This window comes from Urocitellus parryii, chromosome 12 (assembly GCF_045843805.1).
Source record: "Urocitellus parryii isolate mUroPar1 chromosome 12, mUroPar1.hap1, whole genome shotgun sequence".
NCBI classification, from domain to species: Eukaryota; Metazoa; Chordata; class Mammalia; order Rodentia; family Sciuridae; genus Urocitellus; species Urocitellus parryii.
Window position 1 is genome coordinate 87534208 of NC_135542.1, and position 19059 is coordinate 87553266.

Consider the following 19059-nt stretch of genomic DNA (forward strand, 5'->3'; position numbering starts at 1 on the left):
TGCCTAGCATGCACAAGGCACTGGGTTCAAGCCTCAGCACCACATAAATGTAAAATAAGGATACTGTGTCCATCTAAAACTTAAGAATAAATATTAAAAAAAATACTTGCCCCGTGGCTAGTACATTTTAGGTACTCAATAAATCAATAAATAACTATTGTTTTTTATTGTTACTAGATTAGGGATTATATTTTCTATAAGCCACTCTGAATGGGCACAAGTGAATGTATCCAGAAGTCCTAAGATTAGGTAAATTTGCCAATATTTGTTAAAAATATCAAATACCTTGAGGGAAGCTCTCAATTCATTCTAAAATATGTATTTCACCCACTCAGCAAATAGTTACAAAAGTCCTTTAGTTATCCAGATGCTTCTTTAGGATATGGGGAGATCTACAAATCCCCAGGGAAATAACCTTATCTCTTGCATCCAGCTTTGTCTGTCTCCATAGCCTGAAGTGGTAAATGCTTCCCTCCGCTAGTTTACTCTATGTTCAGCTTCTTTTTTGGTTTCTGAATATCTATCATGTTGCTTTTCTGATCTGAGATTTTCAAGTCACTCATGTCTCCTGGTTTTCACTTGCACTTCTTCCAAACACTTTTTAAAATCCTGAGGCTTCACCTGTCAAAACCAGAACTCTGGGGGAAACTGGAATATCTCGGTCTACCTTTGAACTCCACCCAGCCTCACCTGTCTGTTCAAAACAAGACTTCCTTCCTTGCTTCCAATTATGGCTCTCCCAGCTCTGGGACCTCTTTAGAGCAGAATTATATCTAGCTGAACTTAGATCCCCAGAACCAGACACTTTTTCCAGTGCAGACCCAGTGCTCGGCCATTGTAGTTACTGTGAGTTGAATGGTTAATGGGGAAGACTAGCTAACCTGAGCCACTCAGAGATCTTTGCCTCCTGCTCCTTGCTACACCAAGGGCCAAGGTCTGTCCATCTGCCTTACTGCTGCCTGTCATAGTCTTTCCATTTCCATTAGCATCATCCTAACTTGGGTCCTCCCAGGTCATACTAGGGGTACTGCAATGACCAGCTAGTCTTCCTTTATCCATCTCTCTCCATATTTTTACCCCTCATGTCTTCCTTTCTTTTTCTCATTTAATATAAGATCAAGTGCATACTATAATAATGTTAAAATAATAATAATAGCTTCTCTTCGGGAGGTGGATGCTGGGGGTCATCAGAGGCTTTTAGGAGAAGGAAACATGAGATTTGTGTTTTACAAGGACCATGTCTGTGCTGACTGGAGGACGGTTTCTAGTGTGGTTAGTTGGCTGGGAAGATGTCCCCTTTTAGTAAAATACAGAGACCAGTGAAGGATGGCAGGTTGGTGTGTGCTTGTTGGTGCAGACAGGGAAGTCATAGAAGGTCAGAAGGAGGTCAGTGATAAGCCTGGTCAACAATGTGGTAAGCTTGAGAATCTCACTAGGTACATACAGGCATACAGACAGCTGGGTAGATGGGGTCTGCAGCTCAGGAGACATGTCTGCGATGAGACCAATTGTGCTCTATTTCCTTCTGGCACCCTCCCTCATCTTCAGATCAAAACTCAACACAAACAGTCCAATGACATAACTCACCTGTGGTCCTCTTTTGCTCTGCAATGTGAAATGGCTCCCTGATACCTCTGAGATCAAGGTTGAAGTCTTACTCTGCCACCTAGAGCCACTTCTCTGGGACCCCCAGCCTGATTTCTCCATTTATGGCTCACTTAATCCCATACTTTGTAATGATAGCACTCAGATTCCAGGAAGTGAGTGCTGACCAACAGAATCAGAATCAAAAGTTTTCTGTATCTCTGATGTCCATTACTGTGGCCATGTGTTGCACTTGCGATGAGGCTGATGTGACTGGTGAAATGAATTTTAGTCCAATTTACTTTAATTCATTGAAATGTAGATAGCCAGTCACAGTGGCTAATGTACTGGGAAGTGCACAACTAGCTAGTTACCTACTTGCTCCAGAGTGTTCTATGAATCTTAAACAAGTGCTTTCTCATCCTGGTCCACTGCAGCACCTCTGCAGCCCACACCTGACTCGGACCTCCTTCCCCAAGGGAACACGCATGATGTGTACAATGAATGACTCGAAAGCAAAGCTTATCATGGTTATTATTTTCATTATGAAAAACAGCTCCACTAATAGTAATAGATATCTTTGTTTATTTCATCCAGGAACAACTCACACCCATAAAGAAGAGAGACTGTTCAAAGAGATTAACAAAGAAACTTAGTCAGAACCAAGGCCCACCCGGCTCTCTTCTCTGATATCTGAACCATCCCTTGATAGGCCTGGCTTGTGAACAATGCTGAGGGTTAAGATACAGATCACTCTTCACGTAGGACCCAAGATTCCCCTGTTTAGTCACTGGCTCATTGAGCACCTCGCTGTGAGCCAGCACCCTCCCTGCCCCCAGTGTTTGGGTCTTGTTATAGTAGTATAGAGGTCAGTGTGGAGCCATTATATACTCTAACATGTAGTGGGTGGCCCCAGGCCCATAGTCAAATCAATTTTAGTGGGATGAGAACAAGCACTGAAAAAATACGGGCTGGATATGTGGTGAGCGACATCATTTGAAAATACAAAAGAAGGTCAGGCCTTGGCCAGACATAGGCTAACAGTGGTTTGCCTTACTGTCTTGAGGTTATCAAATCTCCTTTTGTCCAACTCTGAGAAAACAAGGTCCTCATACCTCTTGCTTTACCAGGCCATTCTGCAACACTCAGATGCTCCTAGGGGAAGGGGTTTGTTGTGGTTATTGTTGTTTTTGCCATGAAAAGGCATGAAAATTTCCCCAGAATTAAGCACAAAATGATATCCCTGCAACTGAGTTCTTCTGTGCAGAGTGAATTCTCTTCAATCTGTGGTGTCTTAGTGGCTCTTGCTAATGCCTGCCCCACCCCTTCTGTGCTGCTGGATACCTTTCACTTTTTCTGTCTCCCATAATGGTCCTAACAGAGTCTTTGGAGCTGGGCACTGTGGTGCAAGCCTGTAATCCCAGCGGCTGGGGAGGCTGAAGCAGGAGGATTGCGAGTTCAAAGCCAGTCTCAGCAACTTAGCGAGGCCCCAAGCAACTCAGTGAGACCCTGTCTCCAAATAAAATTTTTTAAAAAGGGCTGGGGATATGACTCAGTGGTTGAGTGCCCCTGGGTTCAATCCCCAGAACCAAAACCAAAAACAAAAACACAGAGTCTTTGGGTTTCTCTGGGTGGCCCAAGAAGCCTGAGTCCTTGTAGCCACCGTGTGACACCTGCTGATCTTCCCCTCTCCTGTGCAGTGTCCTTTTTGTGGCCTCATAAAGGTTCCTCATGACATTACTGCAATAAGCACCACCACCCCATGTCTAATATCACTACAGGTGGATGATCACAAAAGTCACACTGGGATAGGCTACACAGAGACTATTAAGGTGGGACAGAATGCTCAATTCTGATGGGCTGCCTCGCTCTTCCACTTTCTCTAAAAGTTTCATGTATGAACCATACTTTTCATTTCTGTCTGCCCTCTTTCTAGGGCAGATAAGCATCTTTGCAAGGTACATGCTTGACTTGGAGAGATACAGAGCTGAATATAGGCCTTCAAATTGCCTCCTCCCCACTGTACTCCTGCAGAAACCCTCCTGTAGTTCTTTTGGATCATTTGCACAGCCTTAGTAAGTGCTTAGCTCCAGTGAAAGATCTTGAAAATAGCAGATGGCTGAGGAACAAGATCTGAAACAAAGTTCTCTATTGGGTTGCCAGGAAACACTGACATGAAGCAAACCCTTTGCATGAATGTTGCCAAATTCTCATCAAAATACCATTTTTTTTACATTAATATTGAGTATTCATACACTCTTGTGATGATGTTCATTTAGTTGGGGGCTGAGTGAGGTGCATCTGGAGACCTCTCCAGGTCCCTATGGGAAGTAAGGAGTGACTTCAGCTGGAACCCAGGTGTGAGAGTATGTTACAGGAACATGGACCCCTTGTGAGGGTCAAGAGACTGCAGTTAGGACAGAGTTCTCTGCAGACAGCACTACAGAACTGAAGGGCGGAACATTAAATAAGATGATAATTCTGAATACAATTGGAGTTAGTGGAGTAAAGATTATCATTTTGTATAAAATTCTAGTATTTGAAAATATGCCATAAACATGAATAAAAGCTGAGAATCATTGGCCTGGAAGGAGATAGAAATAAAGGAATCAAAAGCAATTGGGGAGAAATTGGCAATTAAAGGCACTAAATGTAGGAATGCAAGAAGAGAGGACGTTTAATGATAGAGCAATATTTTGAAGGGAGAAGTTGAGGAAGCTCTCAGAAATGATCTCCATATTTGTAGTAGGATGTAAAGTCACTTTTAACAAAATAAGAGTGACATATGCTTACCTTTGTCCAGGGACAGTGCCAAATGGTTTGTTTGTTTAATCTCCACAAATATTCCAAATAATAGGGGACTATGAGGAAGATAAGGCTCAGAGAATTTGTATAATTTATTCATGGTTAAGAAATCCAGGAAAGCAAAAACTGCTCTTTGATCAGGTGAAATGGGGGTGAGAGTGGAGCTGATGGCTTAGTTCAGCTATGTCTTGAATGTTCCAGGGACCAACAAATTCTGATACAGGGATTGTAAAGATGGAAACTTCCTCCGGCAACCTTTGCCAGAAGAAATAAATGCAGATATTTGGTATGAGTAAGTGTGGAGAACCAGCACAAAGTCCAGAAGCCCTGGAGCTCTAAGTGGTTTTAGAGTCATGGCTGGGAAAGAAGGAAGGTGGACATCAGAAGGAGATATTGAATGGGGACCAGAGTGATTGATTGGTGCAGGCAAGGGAAAAAGAGAGAGTTGCCCTGGGTGAGAGTCACCCTGGAGGCACAGGCCAAGACCCAACTGAATGGCCATGTAAAACTTTTGTGGGAAGGCAAAAGTCAGTTATACCTTACAGTGCGTGGAGGGGTCTGGCGTCAGGTCCTCCTTTGAGTTTTATTGGCAGTGACCACCTGACTGGAATAGTAATAGGAAGGCAATACCCAAGGCCTTTCTTTGGTTCAGCATAAAGGGCTGTAAATCCTCTCAGTGGGCAGGGGGACAGAAGGGTCCAGCACCTCACACAGAAGGAATATCAAGGAAGTGCCAACTGCCTGATGGGGGTCACCAGGACAGCCCTGGGGATTTTAGTGGGGTCTGCTGGACAAGAACTCCACTGGACAGTGAGGTCAGAGCTAACACCCCAGCTCTTCCTTGGAACCCGTGGCGGTGGAAGAATGCCCAGGCAGCTTCCGGAGGCAAAAGCAGCTGCGTGGAACTCACCGTGAACCCCCAGAGCGAGGCATTATTTTTTTCTCCTCTCTCTTGTCAGATACTAACTCCCACGCAGGAAAAGGAAGCACCTTTTGTCAGATGCTGCGGCCACTTCCTTTTCAGAAGGCTCCAGCCAATCTTTCGCTTTGCAGAATGCGGGGGCTGGCAGCAGCTGCTGGCCGGCGTGCGAGTCGCTGAGTCCGGCTGTGGTCAGCCGGGGCCCCTCGTTCCTCTCCCGGCCTTCGGGGGGGACTTTCTCTGATCCAGATCTGGACCCTTGAGCTGGACCCAGCAGTGGCTGCACCCCACTACTCAGCCCCCTCGGGGCTTCCTCTTTTGCCTCCCCACTCGCCCTTTGCTCCCTGGTTCATGTCCCTCGGTCAGTCGGCCTCTCTCTTCCTCTCTATAGCTCGGTCCAGGAGCGTGATGACCGGTGAGCAGATGGCGGCCTTTCACCCGTCGTCCACCCCCAACCCCCTGGAAAGGCCCATCAAGATGGGATGGCTGAAGAAGCAGAGGTCAATCGTGAAAAACTGGCAGCAGAGGTACTTTGTGCTGAGGGCACAGCAGCTCTACTACTACAAGGACGAAGAGGACGTGAAGCCGCAGGTACCCTACGGGCATTTGTCCCCTTTAATATGGCTCTCCCTCTGCAGGCATAGAGGAGGCCGGGCTGGGGCCAGGTTAGACGGCACCTAAACTCACGTGGGCCTTCTCAATAGAGCTGCACACATATCCATCTGCCGGGAGCTTGCTTTTGCCTTTTTACTATATTCTAGATACATAAATGTAGCAAAGATGACAGGAGCACTGTCCCCAGTGCATTGCTTCCTAAGTGCATTGCTAAGTCAAGGATCCCATTGTGGTGGCAACACTGAGTCAAGGGCTCAGAGTTCATTTGGGCTCAGGAAAACTGATTTGGGGGCTCTTTGATTTGTTCCTTTGATCAGTATATATTGGTCATTTGTAATGTTTGAACATAAGGCGTTCAATGCCAGATGGTATGTTGCGTACTGAAAATTAACCAGTGAGTAAAACGGGTAAAAATGCTGCCATATGGAGCTTAGAAAGACATAAAATAAACATAATAAGGAAAAGTATATAGATTGTTAGAAAAAGATTAGTTCTAGGAGGAAAAAAATTGAATGAGTAAGGGATATGGAGAAGTTGGGGGAGGTGTTGCAATTTTAAATAGGGTGGTCAGAGTGGCCCTGTGAAGAGGGTGATATTTTAGGAGAGGGAGTTAGTGTGGCAGATCTTGGGAAACAGCATTCCAGGCAGAGGGGACAGCCCCCATGAAGCCTAAAGGGGAGCATCTGTGGCCTGTGTGGATAGTAGCAGGAGGTCATTGCGGCAGGGAGAGAGCTGGAAATGAGAACCGGAGAGGATGAGGCCAATGAATTGAGGGCTGAGGTCAGAGTTTGGGGTGGGAGATACTGATTGTGAAGGGCAATATAGGCGTCTCTGAGGACTTGAGCATTTATATTGAGTATCACAGGTGGCATTGCAGGTTTCTGAGCAGAGAGGTGACATCTTTTAGTTTATGGCTCTGGGTACCATGCTCTAAATATGGCTCTGGGTACCATGCTCTAAAATAAATGGAAGCTGGAACAGGACACAAGGCAATCTAGGTTAGAGGCTGTGCTATTTAGAATCACAGTGGGCTAGAAGCACGTGGTTAGACTTCGGAGGTGCTTTCAAGGTTGAGTGAGCAGGGTTTCCTGATGGCATGCACAAGGCTGTAAGAGTAGGCTTAGCGATCCCAATTTTTGGGCCTAGGACTCTCTTCCTCACCTAATGGATTCTTTGTGGCCATTGTGGTGTGTGGGAGAAAGAGAAGATTCCAGATGTAAGCTGGATGTCTTGGGACAACCAGGATGCCTGGGTACCCACCTAGAGCTTTTGTCTGTGTAAGTGAATAGGTGGTCTTGACTGAAAAGAGTGAGGATAAGAATGTGTGGATATGGACAGGTGAAGCCAAAATGAAATAGTCATTTTGGAAGAGGACAGCAGTTTTGGAAGGCAGGCTTGAGGACCAGCAGCAGATGAGCAGGACTTGGTTAACCATGCATCCCTTGATGGCTCTGAATGTTTTGAGTGTCTGTCACTCTAGAGGCTAAGGAAGGGCCCCAGAGTCCCTACCACACACTTTGTTATTGCTGGTGTCCTGTGTGTGGTAACCAGACTTCCTTTTCTTTATGAACAACTCAGACCTTAGCAGAGGTGAGCAATTTCAGGCCAAGACAGTGGTGGTTGGTGCATTGAGACAGTGTGGGAAGTTTTCCCATCTGCAGCGAGTGAGGGAAGTGTCAGTCCTCTTTGGCCATCCCAAAGCAATGGAAAGGACCGCTGGGTGACTTTTGCTTCTATGAAGTATGGAGAGTGAAAAGTACTTTATAGCAAAAGTTGTATTCTTGTCCTGGTTCCACAATTGATCATGTAATTATTTAGTTTTTCTGGGTGCTTCTTTCTTCTTTTATATAATGAGACAATAATATATGGCCTTCATTTGTTCCATGATCCAATGATATGAAGCATGTGTAAGAAATTGTTTTGTAAAAACAGACTAAAGCTGAAGGGTAAAATTAGTATTTGGAGGTCCTTGATTCTTACCCTTACTTCTAGGAGGAGGAAACCCAGGGCTTATCAGGATTTGGTTAGCCTGAGATAATTAGGTAAAACTTCAAAGATGATTTATTTTTAAGAAATCTATTAAATGTAATTCACCAATGCCCTATGGCAAATTAGAAAGACTACACAGCCTCTCAACAGGTAGCTGTATAAAGCATTTGTTAAAATCTAACAATCTTTTCAGATGTAGAAAATTTAAAAATAAAGTTTTTAGGATTTCTTCAGAAGAATGAGTATATTTTACTATATATCGTCATGTGTGTTTTGATTATAAAAGTTATACATGTGCATGGTATGAAATTTGAAAAATGCAGAAAACCCAAAGAAAAAAAATTACATCCCATCAACAAGAAATAAAAAGTTCAGCATTCCCTACACATAGACATTTGGAAAATCATCTATTGTAAATGTAAAATTAGTATAATACTATTTAATTTAAAAAATAATAATGTATCATGAATAGTGCCCCCCTTAATATTAACATTATTCTGTGATGTAAATCATAATAGTGGCAAAATAATGTATCAGATGGATATTCTGTATTTTATTTAACTAATTTCTTACTGTTGGGAATTTGGACTAACATCTAGGTATTATCACAAACAAGAATTAAGTGGCCATGCTTATAGGCTTCATACACTCATAATTATTTCATTACAATAAGGAAAAATCTACTTAAAATACTATTATTATACTGTCACTTAACATTGTTTTGGGATTCCTAGTAATGAAATGACATGAAAGTTTTACAGACATGAGCCAATTTATTAGGTAAGAGCAAAGGTACATTTCCACATTGCATTTCACACCATTTATGATTTTAGATTAAGACTTAAATGTAAAAAAATAAATTTATAAAAATACCAGATGAAGATGTAGTTATCTACATGATCTTTGAGAAGCTAATATCTTTTAGAGCACAACAAAGATACACGAGTGAAAAATTAATTTCATAAATAAAAATAATATCTTAAAAATCAGCATAATAAAATAAAATTTCAAGAAAAAATTGCATGTATCTCTGAGAAACAAATTTTCTTAATATTCAAAATATTTGTCCAAATCCTTGAGAAAGTTCAAATGACTTAAGAGAAAATGAGCAATGATTCAAAGGGGCAATTTATCGAAGAAATACAATGGCCAGTAAACATACATTAAAAAGTTAAAAATCTCGTGAAAGACAAACAATGTAAGATATTGAGACACTACTGTCCCCTTATCAAATTGGGAAGGGTTTTCTAGAAATTTTAGTGAATCAGGCCTAGGAATCAGGAATCCTCATGCACAGCTAGTGGAAATGAAAATTCAAACAACCTTTCTGGAGGGTATTTTGTCTTTAAAATGTACAAACCCTTTGACCCACATTTCTGAGTGTAGGAATTTAAACTCACAGGTAATTTTCTGTCCGTGGTGTGCTGGTGAATACTTAACAACAGGCTCTCTGGTGGGGAAGTTGACTTGTGTGTGGTAGTCACCAACTTCTGTGGTGCAGATATTCCTATCATGATTGATTCAAACCACCAATATGTGACTGACCTCAAGAAGAGCTGTGAGATAGCACCATGTCATACACATTTCCACCACACAGATAACTACAAATGAAAATAACCGCCACAACAGAAATAACAGACAAATATAGTAAGTTATTAGGAAGTAATAAAGTTTGAGTGGATCTTTATTAAAATATTTGATCGCAGGTTCGTATGGTTTAGGTCTTCCTCATGGCTGTATTTGGCAGCTGGCTCAAGTTCCTGAAATGACAGTCCTCATGAACCAGTAGCAGCTGACTCTAGCATATCACTGCCATATCTGTCACCCCTGCTTCCATGCTGCAGGACTTGTGGCCTCAAAACCCTTATACCCTTCCCCTATCTTTACATACAGTCTACCCTAGTCAACTTGCAAAGTGGGTGAAAGTGGTTATAGGCAGCTTGGGCCCTTCCCTTTTTGAGACAGCTTCTTCCTCATCATTGTCCCCATCGTCACCCCAACTGGTGTCTCTTCCTGCACCCTATCTTTTTTATCCATTTACGATATTGAAGGGTCTCTCCTGCTCGGTCTGAGGAAAGGTCCTGAGATTTATAATTTACTCTTCTAGCAGGTGGGACTTGTAAATAAGGCCTTATTTATAATTCTGGAATCACACTGACCCAGGTCTGAATCATCATTTTCTTATGAACTAGCTTGTGATCTTGGGTCCACTCATTAACCTCTCTAAGCTTTATTTCCTCATCTCTGCAGTGGGGGAAAATACTAGATTTTCTAATACTCAGTATTAGAAATCATAGATTTCTTGTGAAAATTACATGTGCTAATATATTCAGGGAAATCAGGTAGGAGTCTGGCACCTAGTAACTGCTCAGTAAATAGCATATATTTATTTATTATTTTATTTCTACTATTTTCTGTTGAAATGATTTGGAGTACCAGTTGACAGTCTAGAGAGGCAGTTCACTCTGAACTTGACTTTCCTTTCCTTCCTAGCAGTTGTTCCTTCCTGTCTAAAAGCAACAGGGACTTTTGTTCTGGTGCTATAACTCATCAGAAGTAGCCAAGCAGCAACACAATCTCAAGGTCATTTTTCTGAAGGCATTGATGTGATTGACTAAAGATGGTGAAGATCATGTGAATGGAGGTTATTTTTAAGTAATAAAATCAGAGAATTCCATTTTATAGACAGATATCTTTTTATTTTCTCTCTCCCCTCCCGCTTCTCATTCTCCTTCTCTACCACCACCAGCTCCCTCTTTCTCCTCCTCCTTTTCTTTTTCTTACTTCGTCTTAGACATCTTTATTTCCTGACCCTCAAAAACCACTCATTCTTTCAGGCTCCTGAGTTGCTCTTATTTCTGAGATTTTCTGAAGACTCTTCACACTTATAGCTTTCTGGGTCACCTGTCTTCTTCTTCCTTTTTGTTTTTTTTTAAATAAAGAAACATGAGTCTTCTTAGAGGTATTACTTTCAACATCCAGTGAGATGTAAGTTACAAATAATTAACTCCATTAAAATTAGCTATATCACTTTGTGTAGTCCTTTATATTTTCCTAGTGCCAGTCTCCTTGCCTGCAAAGTAGAAGTCATAAGTCTTGCCATGCTCTTGATCTGGAGCTGTGGTGGGGATCTAGTGAGATTTAAAAAAAATTTTTTTTTAGTTGTAGTTGGACGCAATACCTTTATTATTTATTTATTTTTATGTGGTGCTGAGGATCGAACCCAGTGCTTCACATGGTCTAGGCAGGTGTTGATCCACCGAGCTATAGCACCAGCCCATTTAGTGAGACTTTGTGTATGAAAGTGCACTGCAGGTGATAATGCACCAGGCTCACACACGGTGGCATTGACTTGTTTTTCTGAAAATGCATCTGTTTCTTTGAGGTCACTGAACCTCCTCCTCCTCCTCCTCCATGGATCCAGGGGTAGGGTGGAGGGTTAAGCTGTTTGTTCCCTACCATCTCAGTTGCGATGGTTGGGGGCACTGACTTTGAACTTGCTTCTGGGATGTACTACCATTATGACATTTACCAGCCCTGTGTAGGCAAATTACAGAATCTTTCTCATCCTCCAGTTTCCTTGTTTGCAAAATGTGCATAATGATGTCTTTCTTGGAGGACTGCCAGAGGAACTAAATGAATCAGACATTCAAGGTGATTAACAAAGGGCAGGCACCTGGGCTGTGCTTCTCATTGACCGCTGCTATTAATTCCCCTTCAAAAGGCACCTGCACTTCCATCCTATTGACCCCCTCTGGTGGCCCGGCAAGTAGTATGGTCCCACTGGTGTCCGCCATTGCCTTCACAAGGATCATGTGTCTTACATGACCATGAAGTTGGGTCTTAGAAAGGTGGAATGTGGCAAATATTGGTGATGACACCCTCTCAGCACACTCTCCCAGCTGGATCTCGACCTTCTCTTTCTAGGAACCTAGCTTTCTGTCAGATTGCTGCCACTTAATTTGACCAAGGCCTGAAGAGCAAAAGGGCCCCCATTAATATCTGGATGCCACCTTTCCCGTTCCTCTCTACCTGCCTGCCTCCTTGTCCCATCATTATTATACCATCTGTTCTTCAATTTAATTTTAGCTCATAGGTGATAAAATTTCTGCTTATCTTAAAGGTCTGACTTTGGATCTTTCAGGGTTGCATGTATCTACCAGGAAGTACCATCAAAGAGATTGCCTCAAACCCAGAAGAAGCCGGGAAGTTTGTCTTTGAAGTCATTCCAGGTAGGTGCCAAATGGTTAGACAGAGGTGTTTTATATTCCCATTTGACTTCTGGATCCTAGAAGTCAAGATTTTATTCAGTGAGTCCTTCACCAACTAACCAGTCATCCTGTTAATAACATAGAGGATCCTCATGTAGTTCGTAAGCCTATCCAAGTTGGTCAACTAGCATCAAGGGCCTGAGTAATGCCCTAAGTAGGTGCTCATTCAGCTCAATTCTGTAAGCACATTGTGAGTGTACTTGGAGCTAGGTACTGTCCCAAGCCCTAAGGCCCTCATGTGGACAGTGGATCGTCCTGTAACCACTAAAAGTAGCTCAGCCTAGAAGGTGAGTGGAACATTAAAATTAACAGTTGAAATATAAATGAACCATGTTACATGGCCCTTTAGGAGGGTTAAAAATGATGGGAAGTCAGCAGTCTCATGCAACTCAAGAGGACCTAATGAGAAATGACAACTTGCTGCACATAGCACTTAGCACATGCTAGGTGTTGCATGTCATTTGTTGTACACTTGAGCTGTATGATGGAGGATCCTCTTCCCAAGCCAGAGTTACCATCCTTGAATGCATTGGAAGCAAGGGCGGTTTGGCTCAGACTCCTGAATCTGCCCCACTGAGGCTGCTTTTCCCTGTCTTTTGCTCCTGTGCCAGCCCTAGTCCTTTGAGTGGTCAAGACCGCCCACTTGGCTGTGCTGTATTGCTGCTATAGCAGGGGAGCTTACAAGTTCCCAGAATGTCCTTTTCCTTAATCCCACTTGCACAGGGCAGCTGTGTGCATAGAACAGGACATTGATGGAGAAGGAGGCATAGCAGAAAGGGTAGAAGTGCCCAGTCTAGAACCAGCCTGCCCAGGTCCAGATCCTGATGCTGCCACTTAAAATTTGTGTAACAAGCCTCTGTCTCTTTATCCATAAATGGGGACAGTGATCATGACGATGAGGATTAAGTAGAGAAACCCATATGAAACACTTGGTACAGGGTCTGGTATATAGTAGTGTCGTGTAAGTGCAGAGACATTTTGAGGATAACTAGAGAGAATTATAATACAGAGAAAGATCCTAACACCGGCTATGATTCGAGAAAATGAAGAGAAAAAAAAGTCTGAGTCCCAGGGTGGTTCCCTCATGGGCACACCCTTGCTTTTTGGTTTGAAGGTCTAGCTTCCTTTCTTCCTCCTCAGAGGAAGAGCTTGCTTTTTGTCTCTCCTCCCTTTTTGGGAAAATCCCACCCTTTCCTCTTAAAACCTCTTTTGTTCTTAGAATCCCTCTCCCAGTGCAATTTGTGGGACACAGTCATCCATGGGAACACCTTTCCCAAAGCCTGAGCTTACAACTCAGAAAGCTCTACTGAGAGCTTCCCCTGAAATTCACTGTGGGCTTTGCACCAAAGTCCAGTTCCCTAGAAGACTGCTCTGTGGGGACAGGAGGAAGGTCTGTCCTCTCTTGGTCATTCATGCTCACAGCAGTTTCCTAGACTGCTGGGGGAATTCTTGCATAGATTCATATTCATTCTCTCCCCCCAACACACACTTCATAACAACAAATAATTCTAAAGCGGTAGTAAGGTAGGAAACCATTTTTCTATAGCCACCACTGTCCCCAAGGCTCCACCCAACCTAAAGTGAGATAGCTTTTTATGCTGTGAATTTTCAGATTTTTCTCTTTAATGCAGAGAATTTTCAGTTCCTCTTTTTATGCTCCTTTTGTACATGACAATTCTCTGGGGCCAATGCTGGCGTAAGAAATGGGATTTATAATCAGGGCCATCTCTCTGGGATCAGTTTTAGTCATACAAGGTTCTGAGAGAAGCCTTTAATTGTTGTTAGGCTTTTATTTTTAAAATGTGAGGCAGGCAAAAATTTAGACCTTGCCTTGAGTTTGGCAGTAACCATCTGGGCAGGTATCTTTGCATCTTTGGATCTTTGGGCTTCAATTTTACTATTTATAAAACAGAAATAATACAACTCCTCATTTTATTCCAAAGGAACATTTTAGTACCTAGGGTATCTTTTAGTTCTTCCCCAAGCACGTTTTATTTTTCATTTTACTTTTGGAAACACCCAGATCGTAAGATTTTTTCTGAATGGCCAAGGCTTTCACAAACTGAAAATTCAGGTCAGAAAAACTGATAATCTGATGAAAAGATGTCCCAAAGGGAGAAAAAATGAGAGGCTTGTGACATTTCGCTAACTCCAGGAGACCAGAGCCAAGGCGAATTTGAAAGTCTTTTGTTGCCTGTAGGAAAATACAGGTTTGGACAAAACATAGCAATAGAATACATAGCCTTTACAAGGCTATTTTGAAAGGTGATAGTATCCTGTAATTGAAAGGGATTACCATTACTTTCTTGTCCCTTCTAAGGCCTTTTTTTTTAACCAACTAAAGAAAATTCCAGTTTTGTAGATTCCTGCTTATAAGAAGGCTCATGAAAGATGTTAAAATTCTAGTCCCAGATCTGTACTAACTACATGGTCTACAACCTAAGTCTAATAGGTTTACTAGGTTAATACCCATCCTTTCCCTCTTTTACCCTTCTCTCCTGATTTTCCTTTTTCTGTCACTTTCCCCCATTCTTTCCTTTGGTCTCTCTCTGTACCATCTTTGCCTCCTTATCGTTTCACCCTTTTGAGAACACCAAACTCAAGAATATTACGTATGTCTGTGTCTTAGGTTTAAATTGAAAATGGTAAAAAAAAAAGTCCTAACAAACTTCACACGTTTACTACTAAATATTGAGAACTTACCATTTGCAAAGTTTTATACAATCAAGAGAACAGTGATCTGAACAGGAAGTAGTGATTTTGCTAAAAATTCACACTTATATTCATTGTCGCTCCCACCTAAGGTTACTGTCCCCTTCCAATCTCCCATAATTGAGCTCTGAGCTAGCTTAGGGAAGTACCCATGATTGACATAATGACCTGAAGACTCCAGACTTGTTGGGTTGATCCTGTCTCTAATGCTGAACTTGTATGGTGAACTTCCTCTTTATTTTAGTAGGATTAGCATCTGTCTTCTGTGGAAGCAGCTCTAGGCCTAAACCATCCCAATTGCAAACCGTGGTGTTTAATTATTTTTCTGTAGAATTAGAATTTCTGCAAAAAGCATGTTATTTGACTGGTAGAAGGAATCTGTGCAGGTTCAGCTTCCTTTCCTTCTTTTACTTATAGTTCCTCCCCCACCACTCTAAGAACTTCATGTGTTCTACTTTTCCCTCCAGCCCCATGGGACCAGAATCGCATGGGACAGGACTCCTATGTCCTCATGGCCAGCTCGCAGGCAGAGATGGAGGAGTGGGTTAAATTCCTCAGGAGAGTTGCTGGCACACCTTCTGGAGGTAAGGGACCAGGCTCTCCTGGGCAAGTATTTGTGGCATCTCAGGCATGAAGAGGAAGTAGCTCCCCATGTGATCCTTCCTTGAAACAGTGGTTCAAGGGAGACAACCAGAGAACAATGCTGAGACCGTGGTCATGGCCAAGTCCTCTGCTGAATGTGAAAGAAAAGAGGGTTGAGAGCATTTAGCTTTTCTCTTGGGTCAACTCCAGATCAACTGTAGGGATGGCAAGTCCTTTGCATTGATCATCAAATGGGTGTGATGCCCTAAAGCATCTCCAGAGAGGAGACTCTCTGGGCCAAAGCACTCCCAGCTGGGAAATGAGTGGGTTGGTCCAGCTGACCCAGGGTTCCTCACAGCACTAACCCACATGGAACCTATGGATCTGCCCAGTTATGGGACTTATGGGACCCAAGAGGGCTGACAGCAAGAGCTGTAACAAGCTAATCCGCACAGGAAAATAGAGCTGCTGTCCGAAATAGGAGCAGTCAGACTGGAGGTCTTGCGGGTACATGGTGAATTCTGCATTCAACACTTCTCTGTGTTACATGATTCGAGTGTTTGAGCTCTCTGGGAATTTTATTGATATTTCCACACCAGAGAAGTATCTTGTCTGCAAAATAACCAACAACAGCAGCAGCAGCAAAAACTGATGCAGAAAACTTCTAAAATCAATAAGCACATGAACCTAGTGTGTTTTCTCTTTTCTATAAAAGTGTGAGAGAATTGATATGGATGAACTCACAAGACACAATATTCTCCAACTTTTTAGGGACACTCGGAATTGTGTCAACTTCAGGACCTCTGTAGAAATATATAATTATTTCTTGACTAATTTCTTCTTATTTCAGAAATCATTCATGGAAGCTTTCAGGGTTTTAGTAAACATTGATTTGATTACCCAAAGGATTCTTCCACAAGTTTTAAGAACACCATAATAATTTTATGGAAATTTGAAAAAAAATACCCCTTAAACCATGAGAGGTACTTTAAGGTTTGTTTTAAATGTATACAAACTTTAAAAAATATCTTTATTTTATATTTATGTGGTGCTGAGGATCGAACCCAGTGCCTCACGCATGCCAGCTGAGCACTTTACCTCTGAGCCACAGCCCCAGCCCCAGTACACAAACATTTTTCAGAATGATAAACATAAGATATATGCAATTTGGTATCTTTTATTTTATAACTTAAAAATTTCTCCATGTTCCTATCTTTTTTTGTTCCCTAATTAAACTTTATTTAAAGGGATCTTAAAATTCTATGACAGATTTTTGGTCAAGTTTTTTCCATTAAAAAGTAAAAGTAGAGACTGGGTGTGGAGGCCTATACCTTGTAATCCCAGCAGTTCAGGAGGCTGAGGCAGGAGGATCGCGAGTTCAAAGCCAGCATCGGCCACTTAGCAAGGTGCTAAGCAACTCAGTGAGATCTGTCTCTAAATAAAATACAAAAATTTTTAAAAAGGGCTGGGGATGTGGCTAAGTGATTAAGTGCCCTGAGTTTAATACTTGGTACCCCCCCAAAAAAAAAGTACTGATTTAAAAACTAATAACTTAAAACAAACACACACACACACACTCTCTCTCTCTCTCTCTCTCTCTCTCTCTCTCTCTCTCTCTCTCTCTCTCTCTCTCTCTCTCTCTCTCTCCCCCCCAGAACATTCTCCTTTCCTTCTGAAGGCTTTATGATGCATTGTCGTCATTAGCCAGTCTTTTACTATGATACTTAAAGGGCTGATTGAGACAAACAATTCTGAGATGGTTCTCCCACTGTATATTAAATATATTTTCATATGTCTTAAACAAATATTTAATGTTAGGGATGGCATTCATTTAACTACCTGAGCTTTCTGGGAAGATGTAGTGGCCTTGCCAGCTCCAATAGCCTCTGTCCATGCTTTGATGTCATCCACAGCGACTGTCAGTCTCGTATCACAAAGCAGCAAAAGAACCCAGAGTAGGATAGTGAGAGAAGCTGGACACACATGGCCTGTCTGGAACCATATCAATGATAGAAGCATCACCAGATTTTAAGAATTTAAGGCCATCTTCTTTCTTCTTACCAGAATGGCAATTTATCTTTTCTTTCAGCTCTGCACAGTTGTTGGCAATGTTAGCTGTGACAGTGCCATCCAGGAGCAAGGCTGGTACTGAGTTGGCCTGGAGGATTCAGGATGATCACCCAAACAGTGAAGCCAACTGCTTCCCCTTTGGGTCACTTTTGCTGTCACCAGCAGTGTTGCCATCACAAACATCATTTTTTTTTGGGGGGGGGTGTTCAGAACTGGGTATTGAACCCAGGGATGCTTAACCGCTAAGCTACATCCCCAGCCCTTTTTTGTACATTATTAAGAGACAGGGTCTCACTGAGTTGCTTAGAGCCTCACTAAGTTGCTGAGGCTGGCTTTGTACTCATGATTCTCCTGCCTCAGCCTCCTGAGCTGCTGGAATTACAGGCTGGGGCCACTTTGCCCAGCTCCACAAACATTTTGGACAGACACATTCTTGACATTGAAGTCTGTTTTGTCCCCAGCTTCACTCAAAGCTTCATGGTGCATTTCAACAGACTTTACCTCAGTTGTGACATTACAAAAGTGACCTCCAAGTCAGGTTTGGGAACAGCAGTCTCCACTCAGCCCATGAGGACTGCACCTATCTCACCAATGTTGTAGACTTCCTAGAGGGGCAGACATAAAGGCTCATGATTTGGACATGTTGATGGCAGGATTCAATCCAAACTCGGGCACAGTGGTTCCACTGGCAGTGCCAACTTTGTGGGTGGCTTTCCATGCATATCAACACTTAGCTCCAGCATGTTGTCACCATTCCAACCAGAAATTGGCCCAAATGCTACCGTGTTGGGGTTGTAGCCAGATTTCTTAGTATGGGTGCTGACTTCCTTAATAATTTTTTTCATCTCTCTTCTGCCTGTGGATGGCTCAGTGGGATCCATCTTGTTAACACCAACAATTGTTTGTTCATACCCAGTGTGTAAGCCAGAAGGGCATGCTCAGGGTTCTTCTCATTCTCAGAGATGTCAACTTCAAATTCACCAACACCAACAGCAATAATCAGGATAGCACAGTCAGCCTGAGATGCATCTGTAATAGGGTTTCTGTTAAAGTCTCTATGTCCTGGGGCATCGAGATAGTCTTGTAACACTTGCACCATGGTCTCATATTTCCAGGGGACATGTCAAGGGTGATACAATGCTCATGCTCAGCTCTCAGTGTATCCAAGACCCAGGCATACCCAAAGGAGCCTCTCCCATCTGAGCAGCCTCCTTTACAAAATTTCCAATGGTTCTTTTGGTAGATCCCACCATATTTGTAGACCAGATGGCTGGTAGTGGTAGACTTTGCTGGAATCTACATGTTCGATGACAACAATGTTAATATGAATCTTTTCCTTTCCCATTTTGGCTCTGATTTAGTGGTGGTTTCCACAACGTGTTCCTGTGGCAAACCTGATGTGAAAAAGGATCTTAATTGATACATTACAGGGATTATTTGGAAAGAAATCATATATGATGACATTAAACAACACAGAGGGACTTACCAGGCAGATAGAGGAGCTACTCATAG

The 19059-nt window shown here is 42.5% G+C and overlaps 1 protein-coding gene and 1 pseudogene across 1 annotated transcript in view; one reads left to right on the forward strand and one right to left on the reverse strand.

Moving 5' to 3' along the window:
- Arhgap25 (Rho GTPase activating protein 25) overlaps positions 1-19059 on the forward strand; it is an 81375-nt gene that overhangs the window by 30874 nt on the left and 31442 nt on the right. Inside the window, exons 2-4 of the mRNA XM_026387243.2 lie at positions 5700-5899; positions 12057-12144; positions 15363-15479. Coding sequence (XP_026243028.2) covers positions 5700-5899; positions 12057-12144; positions 15363-15479 — 405 coding nt within the window. The remainder of the gene's footprint in view (positions 1-5699; positions 5900-12056; positions 12145-15362; positions 15480-19059) is intronic.
- Positions 17305-18892, reverse strand: LOC113181637 (elongation factor 1-alpha 1-like; annotated as a pseudogene).